The 13,936-nt window shown below is 41.8% G+C and overlaps 1 protein-coding gene across 1 annotated transcript; it reads right to left on the bottom strand.

Annotated features, from left to right (window-relative positions):
* Window positions 1-305: 305 nt before the first annotated feature.
* Window positions 306-12,368, bottom strand: LOC121541627 (crk-like protein). The gene is made up of 3 exons (XM_041850787.1): window positions 11,171-12,368; window positions 10,145-10,613; window positions 306-2,394 (listed from the first exon to the last, which is right to left on the bottom strand). Exons 1-3 carry the CDS (start codon window positions 11,479-11,481, stop codon window positions 2,260-2,262), a joined length of 915 nt encoding a protein of 304 aa, XP_041706721.1. The 5' UTR covers window positions 11,482-12,368; the 3' UTR covers window positions 306-2,259.
* Between the last annotated feature and the right edge of the window lie 1,568 nt (window positions 12,369-13,936).

Here is a 13,936-nt window from a genome sequence, read left to right as displayed (position 1 = left end):
TGCAAGGAGAAAAGAGACTAAACCTTGCCCTTTAAACATTTCTCTCTCTAGGTCAGCACTGTGTGTGCAAGCTTTCTTTTATTAGCACCTCATTAACATTCATTAATTGCTTCCTTTCTCCTGGGCGCAGCCACAATCAAAACTGGAACTGATAGAAATGAAGCGGAGATGGAGAGCAACAGTCCCGTGCTCCAGATACACAGTCAGTCCTGCTGCAAAAACACCCCCCCCCCCCATCTGTGCTGAGCAGGAGACTTATTAGGGGCATTCCTATTCCCATCTCATAAGAAAGAGGTCAGAGCAACTTAAAGAAGTAGATGTACATTTTATTTACTTGTTCTGTACATAAAAGGGTCATATATCAGCACGGGTGTTAACCATGGGAAATATTAACACATGTAAATGGTATAAGAAAATAAAAAGGCACAATTTTTCATTTTGAATTAAGAATACGTGGAGGCTCTCTTAAAACATGAGGGGAAAAGCACAGCAATACTTTTAATGCCTTTACAAAACAAATCTGAAGCAGGTTGAAAACATCTTTACCTAACAAAAAAACGAGAATTAGGATTGATGTATTGCTTAATCAGATGGGTTTATATGGAGGTTGGACAAGGAAAACCAAACTACATTTGAATGGATTGATTCCACAGATGCTTTCAAAAAACAAAACTCTAATTCATATTTTAATGCGGAAATCAGAACTGACAAAGCAGCATTTGACCTGGAAGAGAAACCTCAAGGCCAAGAGGTCATGCACACCAAGAGGCATGTTTTTTTCCCTTTTAAAAAGTGACCTGTCAAATTTTTTCAGTCTACCAGCTGGCTAACAAAATAAACAAAAACAGTACAGTTGGCACACGATTGATAGCTGTACAATGGTATTACTCTACCCAATGAAAAAGCTCAGGGGGATTGAGGGAAAGCACTCGGGGAGAGACAACAGCAAGGGTAAGTCTGTTTTCTTCTTTACAGCAGAGATCTAATAGAGCACTTTATCAGCACGCACACACACACACACACACACACAAAGGCCTGAGAGCAGGACAGCTCTGGCATCAGACATACCCAAGACAACCATGTTTTCTCCTCAGGTCCTGTGCTCGACAGTCAACACTGTCTAGAAACAAGACAGGAGTGTAACCAATCACCACCTTACGGAACCTGGAGAGAGAGCAGGGAAGGATTGCTTGTACGAAAGTTGCATTTTCAGTGAAAGGCATTGATGGGGTGTCATTGGGTGGATGAAACCTTTTCCCACCTCCCGTGACCAATATCATTGGATGCAGGAGGCATCCGTTTCATAGAAAAGCCCTTACCCCTCAACAGTATTTATAAGTCCTCTTATATCATTGGCTATAGCATGGTCACAGCCATGCACATACACTATGACAAACACCTTGCTCAGCACTCCTGAATTTATGGCACAATTAAAACAAAAAGATGTCATCACATATGGCCATTTCACATGTTGTCTTGGGAAAACATAAATAAGGGAACTCTGTCGACTAGGTTCATTTCACTGAGGCTGTGGGCTTTTCCACAAGGCAAGATCCATGTGGGCTTGTCCTCCTCTGTCATCATCTGCCTTGTCCTCCTGTCCCTGTCAGCTCAGCTTGTGTCAGACAAGAGACGCTGATCCTCACACACACACACAGCAGTTGCCCTAAACAAGTAATGGCCAACCGTTGTGTATGTGTGGCTGTGGTTAAGGTAAAACAGTGAATGATTGTTTGGAGAGACAGCTAACTGGCTGGTTTTATCCTCAGGCCCCACCTAGAGCCCTCTATGCCTTTGCTCTCCTGACCTCAGTCAGTCCATGTGATGTTCAGTCACCTTTCACTCTACATTAACCTCCTCCCATCCACAACACGAAACACACAAGAAAGCTCTCAACAAATCCCAAAGTATTAAAATGTAACAAAAGATCAAATTTAAAAAATGACCAGGTAAGACATGGCATCGTGGGACCCATGGCAACACACACGTAACCGTGGCAACGGCCAGTGGTATGGAAATTAAAGGACATAAAGGCAAAAATCACTGACCAAACTGTAACCAAGTTGGGGATGTGGGAGTTTAGTTGAGTCTGTAAACAGTCAAAAAGCTGCACGATGGTTGGCGTGACAATAACAGGGAGTGCTGCGGCATAGCCTCAAGCAGGCAAGCGCATAACCGTGGTGACACTGGCAGGCGGGGTGGAGACAGCCAGCAGGTTTGGGTGTCACTGTGGGGAGGATTGGTTGGTTGGGGTCCAGGTCATTCACACTCGTCTGGATTCTGGGGGTCCATTATTTTGACGTGGGTGAAGGGGAAGAGACCCCTCCGGCCGTTCACCTCTCCCTCCCACTGCCCGCTGATGTTCATCCTCGTCACTTTGACTATATCACCCACCTGAGGAGAAATGGAGGATGGAGTTAGACTTTTCCTTAATCCCACAGACAAATGGGGTGGAAAATTAAAAAGGACAAGTGCCAACAGCAGCCATCACACATTAACTGACACTCACTGAAAAAGTGATTTGGTCAACCCTCCATGTATTTGACACTGTACTACGGTTATGACAGGCTGAGCAGAAAGCCATAAATCGGATGCTTTGTGACACTGTGCGTGACCCCAAACTGCACAGACCATATGCCATTTACTCAGGATTAAAATGTGGAAAGTTGGCATTGTTAAGAGGAAGATTAAAACCTGAAAGTGGAGGGAAGGCTCTAGATGTTGTAGAAGAAAGATTGGATCAGATGAGGCTTCAAGGACATTGAAGTTATCTAGACCTATCTGCTATCCATAATTATAATCCTTCAGGCCAATTTCTCAACTTTAATACTGCCATTTGTAATCAACGCATGCTCTTCTTACATAGTGAAAGAACATGTTGATGTACTCAACATTTAAAAGGTGTAATATGCAGAAATCGCTCCCCCATTTCCTGGTTGATAAAATTCTAATAATATGCCTAATTTCAGTTTATGTGACAAAACAAGCAATGTGTAGAGAATCATTGTACCATATAAACTGCTGTAAAATATAGTGTACAAAAAACGAAAGTAAGACGCAAAAACTAAAGAGTACATAGAACAGATCTACCGCTTCTTCAGACTTGCTTTCAATGGAGAATGACAGATCTATAACTCACATTTATATGTGAATTAGGTCAGGTCGACCAAAAAGCTTTAATAGAACTAATCTGACTACAAAGATTAAAGTGATGGGTGAATGGGGTCCTGAATAACCACTGTGTAAAATCCCAATGTATAGGCTACTAGCACTTTCTTCATATAAGAAATGATCCTGTTGTGTGGTGATACTATATTTTAAACTGATTTTAAGAATGGTCCTTATTACAATGCAAATTATGCTAAGAATAACTTTAATATATTTTCAATAGTCAAACGTTAGTAATAACCAGATTTCAGTAAGCCTCTCTGTAATGAGAGTGGGTGGGTGGTGCAGTAGATCACAAGGTATATTCCTCCCTTCAGATGAAGTTTAGTATAATGACTTTGAGGTGCTGTTTCCGGAAGCAGATAGGACCCAAAATAGACTGCTGCTAAATTGTAGGTTTCTGATGTAGGCCATGACCTACTCAAAGCAATCCAGAGATAGCGAAAGAGATAGCATTAGTGAGTGTGTGAAAGGGTGGAGAGAAAAAAGAGAAAAAGAAAGCGAGCGAGCGATGAGAAATGAGAGACTAGAAAAGAGACAGAGATGAAGTGTAAAAGACTGTAATAATAAAATACCTTACACATACGGACCAGTGGAAGCTCCTCAGAGGAGGAAGGGGAGGCCTAGGGCTGACCCCATTTAGTCGACTGGTCGATTGTTTGGTCGATAGGCTGTTGGTTGACCGATAATTTTCTTGTCAAGCAGTGGCAAAAATGTTGGTTAATTCCCATAATTTCGAATCTACAATGTTTGTTTGGTTACCGTAATTTCTGTTATTGTATTTCATATATTATTATTACAACAGTCTTTTACAGTTCTCATTGTTGAAGTTGACACGTTGCTTACAGAGCGCACAACCTAGGCTACACTTGTGAGAAAAAAGATTTGGTTCATTCCATTCCTTTTACAAGTTGTCAATTTATTCATTGTGTTTTGTTTGGAGCACTCCTGTCAATGTTGAGTAAGGACGCGCACCTGACTACGCATAGAAGTAGGCCTAGGCTACCTGGCCTGCGTGCAAATGTAGGCTTTTAAAAATGTGCCCAATTGGGAATCTGATAGTATTTCTGATTGTCTTAACTCACCAGTATTAATGAGCTGTGGAGCCTCACAAAAGTAAAACATTTATTCACCTCAAACAGCAAGTAAACAAAGTATGTTTTTACATCCATTGAGAATGACAATAGTTCCTTAATGTAGCCTATTTGAAAAATATTTCCAGCTCTCTGCCTTTCGATAACCACTGTGTGAAAGGGAACAATGTCATGCTCTGATCCAGTGGGTTGAAATGTCAGAAAATAGGCCTACCTGATTACTTCTTATCCCTTGTGCAAATAGCCTACAGCTGTATCTTTCCGGAGCTCACCAGCATGGGAAACTGAGGGTCCAGAATATTTTATACAATGTTGCAAGTTTGTTAGCACAAGCATCAGGCTGGACCAAGTTGATACGATGTTTAAAGTTCCTTGCAGACAGGCCATGAGTAGCCAACGTGATTTCTTTTTAAATCAGGATATTTTCTACCTTCAGGCAGCAATGTTTTTATTTGTAGGCAGCAATGTTTTTATTTGTAGGCTTTATGTAGGCTATTTTTACATAGTTGGCAATGGAAGTTACTTTTAGATTTGTATAATTTTCATATAACATGACAATGATTGAGATCCGAAGATTTTTATCCTAAAATAAATTAAACTGTTCCACGAAAATGTGCATATGAAAATCATAACTGGCACGCAGATCGGTAGAAATTGTAAGATAAATTAGGACTTCAAATGGAAAAGGTTATCGACCACTGGTGTAGCCGATTACAGGCAACTTCGGGAGCGTAGTGGCAGAATCTGCGAAAGCCAGCGGGAGAAGGTGGTTCGGGAAAAGGTTTTTTTCTTCTAGTTAGGCTAATTGGTTTTGTAAAACACTGTTTTGCAATGAAGGTCTACAGTAGCCTCAGCAGCACTCTGTAGGGTAGCACCATGGTGTAGCCAGAGGACAGCTAGCTTCTGTCCTCCTCTGGGTATACTTACACAGTGATTATGCAATTAACGTCCTCCAACCTATCAGAGCTCTTGCAGCATGAACTGACATGTTGTCCACCCAATCAAAAGAACAGAGAATGAATCTAGTACTGAAAGCATAAGCTACAGCTAGCTAACACTGCAGTGCATCAAATGTGGTGAGTAGTTGACTCAAAAAGAATGACAATAGTTTAACCGTTTTGAACTAATTAATTTCTTCCAAAATTAAGAAGCAAGAGAGCTATATTTGGTAGAATTTGTTTTACTTTCACTTAGCTAGCTACTCAGAGGTATGCTATCTTAGCTAGCTGGCTATGCAACATCGGAACTCTTCCAAGTCAAGGTTTGTTTATATTAATTTGTTGCCACAAGGGCCCACCGGTGTAACTGCTAAACTGCTTTCTGACTGTGTTGACTAAGGTGACAACGATGTAGGCTGTGTGTAGCGGTTAGCAGTCATGATATGAAGGTTTGGCTTGGAATGTTTTTTTTCGCATGGTCACAGACAGCTGATGTGTTGTGCACTGAAGTCCACAAGCGAAGGGAAAAGGTGAGATGAGCGCATAGATGCGAGATATACTGAACAAAAATATAAGTGTTGGTCCCATGTTTCATGAGCTGAAATAAAACATCTCATACATTTTCCATACTCATAAAAATCGTATTTCTCTCAAGTTTTGTGCACAAATTTGTTTACATCCATGTTAGTGAGCATTTCTCCTTTGCCAAGATATACCATCCACCTGACAGGTGTGGCATATCCAGAAGCTGCCTAAACAGCATGATCATTACACAGGTGCACCTTGTGCTGGGGACAATAAAAGGCCACTCTAAAATGTGCAGTCTTGTCACACAACACAATGCCACAGATGTCTCAAGTTTTGAGGGAGCGTACAATTGGCATGCTGACTGCAGGAATGTCCACCAGAGCTGTTGCCAGAGAATATAATGTTAATTTCTCTACCATAAGGCACCTCCAACATTGTTTTAGAGAATTTGGCAGTGCATCCAATCGGCCTCACAACCGCAGACCACGTGTAACCACGCCAGCCGAGGACCTCCACATCCGATTCTTGACCTGCGGGATAGTCTTAGACCAGCCACCTGGACAGCTGATGAAACTGTGGGTTTGCGCAACCGAAGAATTTCTGCACAAACTATCAGAAACCATCTCAGGGAAGCTCATCTGCGTACTCGTCGTCTTCGCCAGAGTCTTGATGTCAACGTTGTGAACAGAGTGCCCCATGGTGACAGTGGGGTTATGGTATTGGCAGGCATAGGCTACGGACAATGAACACAATTGCATTTTATCGATGGCATATTGAATGCACAGAGATACTGTGACGAGATCCTGAGGCCCATTGTCATGCCATTCATCCGCTACCATCACCTCATGTTTCAGCATGATAATGCACGGCCCCATGTCGCAAGGATCTGTACACAATTCCTGGATGCTGTAAATGTCCCAGTTCTTCCATGGCTTGCATACTCACCCATTGAGCATGTTTGGGATGCTCTGGATCAACATGTACAACAGTGTGTTCCAGTTCCCGCCAATATCCAGCAACTTCGCACAGACATTGAAGAGGAGTGGGACAACTTTCTACAGGCCACAATCAACAGCCTGATGAACTCTATGCGAAGGAGATGTGTCGTGCCGCATGAGGCAAATGGTGGTCACACCAGATACTGACTGCTTTTCTGATCCACTTCCCTACGTTTTTTTATTTTTTATTAAAAAAGGTGCATATCTGTATTCCCAGTCATATGAAATCCATAGAGGTGGGCCTAATTTATTTACTTCAATTGACTGATTTCCTTATGAACTGTAACTTAGTAACATATTTGTAATATTTGCATGTTGCATTTATTTTTGTTCAGTGTAGTTGCGGAGAAGGAATTATATATACACAGTGAGCAAAGTGATCATGCAGTTTTTATGTGGCTGCTATAAAAGTGAACTGTGTTTGCGTGTGATCAGGGGTGTATTCATTCCGCCGATTCTGTTGAAAAAAGTTTATTAAAAAACGGAAGCAAACGGAAAGCGGATAGAAATACCTGAATTTGTATAATATAAACTCACATTTGCAACTGTTGGACTAATGATTACACCCTAGATCAGCTAGATGCAGGCAAGAGTGTGCAAGGCGGTACTGAATGTGTCACTGTCAACTTGATTATTCAAAATTCTCTTGATCTGTGCACCTACATTGTAAACTTTCAATCATAAGCTAGGTTGTAGCAACCTCATGATGGGTAACACAAAGCTAACACAATATCATGTAGTAGCCTAAACCTATCGATGTTACATAGACTTGGGTGAATGGAATATGAATGACAGTCATCCAATATGCTGTAATAGAAATAAGGCCATGCTCATAAAAAAAAAAAATATCATCCTCCCTCATCTTAAACAGCATGGACCACCACTGATATGGACATGTCCCAAATTGAAGCAGTGGTTAAGCCGCTGAACTCATTTAGTCTCTGTGGTTCAAAAGGTCAAACTACTTCTGGGACACTAAAACAGTTAATGTAGATCAGACCTTCTAAGAACAACTAGCAACTCCATGAAAAAGTGTCTGAGATATTATGCAAATTGTTAACAGTACCATTAGCCTTGGATAAAGGCAGGCCTCTGCTAGACAAATCGGTGGCATACATGTCCATGTCTACGAAGCTTTTAAGTGAGTAGGTGAATGACCATGACGGAGCCCATGGTGACTACAGAAGATCTAGTGGGTTACTTCTTCTCAATGCTTAAAGTGGGTGTATGAAGAGTGGATGTACGATGAGTGGGTGTATGATGAATGTGCAGCAACACCAGGGGGAAGTACCCGACAGACTTGTACCCACCAGAGGCCTGCTGTGGAAACACGGATGCACCATGACCAGAATCTCTAAATGAGAGATGGTTTACTTTAGTGTGGAGGTCTAGTACTAGCTACTGATGACTAATGCTGCAGATCTCGCTCTCCCTCTCTGAAAATGTGCATTTTGACTAATAGCACATTTTACAATATGCTCATCTCCAATCAAAATACTGCTACAGTCGAGGGCTGTGGGTGAAAGGAGACTGGACATTGCCTAAAGAGGTTTATACCAAACCAATACATTCAAAGTCATTAAATAAGTCACCTGAGTTAGGAGGAGTGACCATTGCCTCCGGTGGTGTGATGGAAACTATATTCAGAGTCAGAGAGACAAGAGGAAAAAGCTGAGAGATTCTGATCTGGAGCCACAGCAGTTTCCATGATTAAATCAGATTTGACTTAATCAAAGGTGGTGGAGGCTACCGTAATACCCTATTTTTCTCCACTGACTCAAACTCGGCTGTATTCTGGGGGAGGATGGTAATCAAAGGCATTACAGTCAGCCTTGCTCTAATTTGTGAAAGTGGTGGTGCAATTCACACAACCCCTGACTCTCTTTCTGACAGATGGGAATCTGAACCGCTAACCTTCCATCTGCTCTGGAGGACACATGATGAGAACAAACTGATCTGACTCACTAATCTCAGGATTTCAGAGCAAGAGGTCTACAGAGAATAACCAGAGAGTTGACTTCAATGGTTAAACAGACCAAAAATTAAGTTTTAGGGGTGGTGTTAGATACCCACTTGGCATGTCATCGCCCCTAGCTTCCCCCTGTGGGGTACCTGTCCTTCAGGGGTGATCTTTGGGAGAGCGGGAGCTAGGGTTGGGCGTTATCCAGATTTTCATATTCTCATACGGTCCTTCTCTCACACCGGGATTTACGGTATTACCGGCTTAGTACACAAGGGGTCGCCAAAAACGCACAAAAAAGGCCATTGGGCGTCTATTATCAGAATGCTAACAAAATTAGCACAAGTAATAGTGAATTCCCATGGAGGTTGCTAGCTAAATATGCTAATGAGCACTATAAAAACGCAATCAGCTTATAAAGTGAGTCGCTAGGGCAATAGGCCTACCTGCTCTGCTCGGACAAGATAGGGGAGAAGCAGAGGCCCAGAACGGAGAGGAGAAAAAACGCAAGGAAATCAAGCTGCAGTGGCAGCTTTACAGATAACTCATCCAAAGGGCTTTGAATTCTCAAACAAGGCAGAAGGCTAACACAATATGATGCCTCGTGACCTTATTAATTCAGCCACTTACTTAGATAACTAGCAAGTTAAACTTAGGGGTCACCCCTAACGCAAAATTCGTAATTTTTCATGTAGAAAATACAAATACATATCTTGCTACTTTTTTCCAAATGTGTTGCACTAATGTAAAATAATGTGACTGGTGAAATGAACGCGATCTGCTTCATCTCCTAACGTATTGCACAAGTTCATTGCAGGTATTTACTTAAAAAGTAGCTATAAATATAGAAATACGTTTTTTTTTTAAATAGTTTCAACGGTATTGGAAAAACCATCCCGTGTCTAGATCCAAATACCCTGGTATATGGTATATACGGTATACCGCCCAAGCCTAGCGGTGCCCCTGGAGGATGAGCTTAACAAATAGAGAGGAGTCCAGAGAGCTCAGACACCCACCGCCACTCAGCATTTCTACTCCACAAAAAGCTGACTACTTTGCACTTCCTCTCGAAAAATCAACACAGACTGATTGATGGAATCTATACCACTGGTCAGGAGAGGAGAGCGGAGAAGAGGAGGAGAAAAGGGAGGAGAGGAGAAGAGATTAGTTAAAAATGAGGGATGCAAAACAGTTCTGATGCAGCAAGCATATTCTGTCTTCACCTCAACTGTCTTTAAAATGACTTGATCCATAATATTTGGCACAACGTGTACTGTGGCTGCAGGCTATAGTTCCTGACAAACTACAACGCAGCTTCCACAATACCAGCTCATTAAATCGAATTAAATGTACACAACATAGTGAACCAACTATCAAATATGAGAATAGAGGACAACAGGGAGCATTTAGGCCTCCCTTCACCAAGCCATACTGGAACAGAAAGTGAGGTACTCCTACCTCTAGAGCCAGGGCAGTCTTGTCATATGCACAGGGCACTCGTTTCTGGATGGCCTTAGCCATGACTGGCCCATTTTGCATGGAGGGTAGGGGGGTGATGACCGCTCCAGGGGTGCCAGGAGGCAGGGGCGATGGGGTCTGAGGCTGGGCGTAAGCGTGGGCCGGCTCGGGGATGCCATAGCTGTTGGAGTTGCGGGAGCTGTGAGGGGGCTGGCCAGGGTGAGGGGAGGGTCGCATCAGCTTCTCCACATAGGGCACAGGGATCATGCCCACACGGCCCTCCTTGCTCTTGGCGCTCCACCACTGCTCCTCAGGTTTCTCCAGGATGATCAGGATCTCCCCCTTCTTGAAGGGCAGGTCCTCAGTGTCGCTGCCCGTGAAGTCGTACAGAGTTCGCACATACTCCAGGTTGTCCTCTGGGCCCCCCATCGTCTGAATGGGGCCAGTGCCTATCGCTGTGTTAGGGTACCTGGGCAGGAGGAGGGTGATCATAAAACACAGATTAACATGTTGATTTCAAGACAATATGAACAAGTTTTAGTGCTGAACTACTGAAACCATCAGCTGAGTAGATGGAAATATATACATTCCTCTCCCAAAATAGCAGTCACTACTGTTTTTAAAGTGTCACACCCCCTTTGTGAACATACCACTAGACAAAGTTCAAATGGTTATGCAGCAACAATTTACTAAAACTGTCTGAAGCACTGGAAGGCTTACCTGGTTAAATAAAGGTTAAATAAAAAAAAATAAAAAAAGGAACTATGCAATTCCTTGTTACACTTGTCATTACATGAGAGGTCAAACAGGTCACTTACTCATTAAGTATAAGCCTGGTAGCCTATAGTTTATGATTGAAATGGGGTACAACCATCAGAATCGGTTTCTAATAGGTCAATCACATATCAGGAAATGTGTCAAATAATTGGAATTCTAAATATCTTGCAAACCTAAGTCCTAATTGCTTTTAACTGCATTGCTTTGAGTGGTATGTGGTCGCAGGTGCAGCCTATGACAGTTCCTTACCTGGGGGCAGGTTCTATCAGTGTAGTCGTATCCAGGTAGTGGATTTTGTAGAACTCCAAAAGAGCTGGGAGGTGCTCGAATTCTTGGTCACCGATCTTGAACCTCTTGCTTGGCAAGGAGTTGATGATATAGTGAGACACTTTGGAGTTTTCTGATACTGACAGCACATAGTCGCCAGGACAGGTCGAGGAATCCCGAACCAAAAACATGCCATGCCTCTGTCCTTGTAATCTATTCTGCGCCTCCTGTCTCGACACCGGCCCGAAATACCAACTAGACCGGTCCGATGAATCGAACCGTGCAGATGACATATTTGATCAAAATTAAATTAACAACTCAAAAAACAAATATATTAGTTTAAATAATAAATACAAATACACTAGTTAACTGAATATGCTAGATAGATAACGACGCGAAACCGATTTTTAAAACATAATTTTTAAGACCCAGGGCAGGGCAGGGGAAGCCGTCGTCCTATGCTCGTCTTGAATCGACTTCTAGCCGAAGGCTGCAAGTTTCAGCTAGCTACATCCAATAGAAACGTTACCTTGACGTTTCAGAGACAGGCTGCGACTAGCTTGAGCCAACTTTGAAGCATAATGTTTCTTCGTTTATTGCCAATGACAAATGCCAGTTCTCGATGTCAAACTACGAGAAGTTACACACATTTAGAATGTCTGGCTGCAACAATGATCAATCAAGGTTCCCCTTTTCGTTCCCTCTTCCGAAAAAAGTAACAACGTATCTATCTCATGAAACAATAAATCTCCAGTCACTGTCTAAATGACAACGGAAAAGGTCGCTTCACTAATTGATTAAACGAATCTCCATCTCGAAACAATGTTGCAAATAGCTGCGCGCTGGAGCCTAAATTGTAAATTTGTATCTTCTTGGTCGAACTTGGGCACGATTCGGGGAAATATATTTTTAAAATCCTTTTCTGGAGTCCCGACAGACTTTTGAGGCAGTAACAAAAATGGCTGCCTGCAACACGTCTTCACACAAAATTAATTCACAAAAGAGTGACTCTGCTCCAATTCATGCATTTATAGTTTTTTAAAAATCGAGTTTGATGCGTATATTTGTATCCTCTGGAAAATTGAATAATAAGGTCTCTCTATAATTTTTGTTTCCCTTGTTTATACTCGGCTCCACTCCTCCAGCCTGATGGAGTCCGAGACCGGAAAATGGCGGCTAGAGGGCGGGTCTGCGCGCTCCCAGTTTATCGAGTTCCACTAGATATCACAGCCACAAAGTCAACATGGGCTATTACATTTTTTAAATGAAAACAAACATTTGCTTTTTGGTCTTTAAGGTTAGGGTTAGCAGTGTGGTTAAGGTTAGGTTTAAAATCATATGTTAAGAAGATAAATTGTAGAAATAGGCGGGGTGTATATGACTGTGGCTGGGGTAACTAGTGCCGACCCAGTCTATATGCACGTCACTGACGCCTCGAGCGAGTGCTACCAGAGAGGAAGAGGAAGAGAGAGGCCCAACTCGGCTGAAAATCTTTCTTCCTCCAGCAGGTGGCGTTTTTTCGTTTCGCTCACCAAGCAGGAGTTTTGTATGGAGGTCAATAGCGGTTTCCATCATTATTTTTTTTATATATGGTATGACTTCACTGGCATAAAATCTCATAATAATCTCATCATTTAGACTAGCCTACCAGCACAGCCTACCCGCACTGTACCTGTGAGCAGTTGGCTAGAGCACACATGCCAAGACCAGAGTAGGCACATTTGCTATTTAACTCAAAAAAAATTGTTATAAAACTATCGCTAGAGTAGAAAATGCGATGTAAACATATTGAACTTCCGAATATTTATTTGGTACATGAAAATTTAAGCGAACATTTTGTATGTTTGGTGTGCACTACTTCATCACGCACTGATTTGTATCTGCAACAAGTCCATTTGTTTACTTAAAATGTGCATATTTTCTTTATGCGGATTCTAGATTGGATGGAAATGTAGCTAGTAACCACGTTTCCATCCACAGTTTTGGTTAATGTGAATAAAGTAATATCATATTTTAAAAAAACTAACAGGACAGCTGTGATGGAAACAGGACATTTTATAAATGCAGACATAATTTCTTCGACAGTGCAATCTTTTTGTGTCTGTAAAATTATTTATGCGAGAAATGGCAGTGGAAATGACTTTATGCATATTTATATAATAACCATGATATCTAAGTAAACTTGGAGTCACGCTATGACATGGTGTGTGCTCCTCCCAATATGATTTGGGAAACCATGCAGTTTATTAGGCTACAGATGAAATAAATTATGCTGAATTTACACGGTTATGCTGAACTCAGCTACCCACACTGTATCTGCAAGCTGTTGGCTAGAGCGCATGTGCCAAAACCAGATTTGGCAAATGTAGCCTACTATTTAACGCAACAGTTTTTTTGTGACAAACCTATTGTTAAAGTTGAAAATATGATGGAAACACATTGAACATCAGATTTTTATTCGGTACATGAAAATTTTACCCGCAAAAGTACATTTTATTTGCCTTACGTCATCACACACATAGTTTTATCTGGAACAACTCAGTTTTGTGGAAACACCACTGGTGGGTAAATGCGCATATTTTCTTTATGCGGATATTAGAAAATGTGCATGAAAATCTGTCGACAATTGGATGGAAACCTAGCTAGTGATGGTAAAAAAATCGCATTGTGGGTTTCTGAAAAAAATTATATCACTACAGATGCCTATCTGAAATGACACAATGTATTGGATAATTAGTAGGCTTATCC

Source organism: Coregonus clupeaformis, chromosome 27, assembly GCF_020615455.1.
Source record: "Coregonus clupeaformis isolate EN_2021a chromosome 27, ASM2061545v1, whole genome shotgun sequence".
In the NCBI taxonomy this organism is placed as follows: domain Eukaryota; kingdom Metazoa; phylum Chordata; class Actinopteri; order Salmoniformes; family Salmonidae; genus Coregonus; species Coregonus clupeaformis.
The sequence above is the reverse complement of the archived record's forward strand: the minus strand, read 5'-3'. Positions and strand labels throughout refer to the sequence as shown.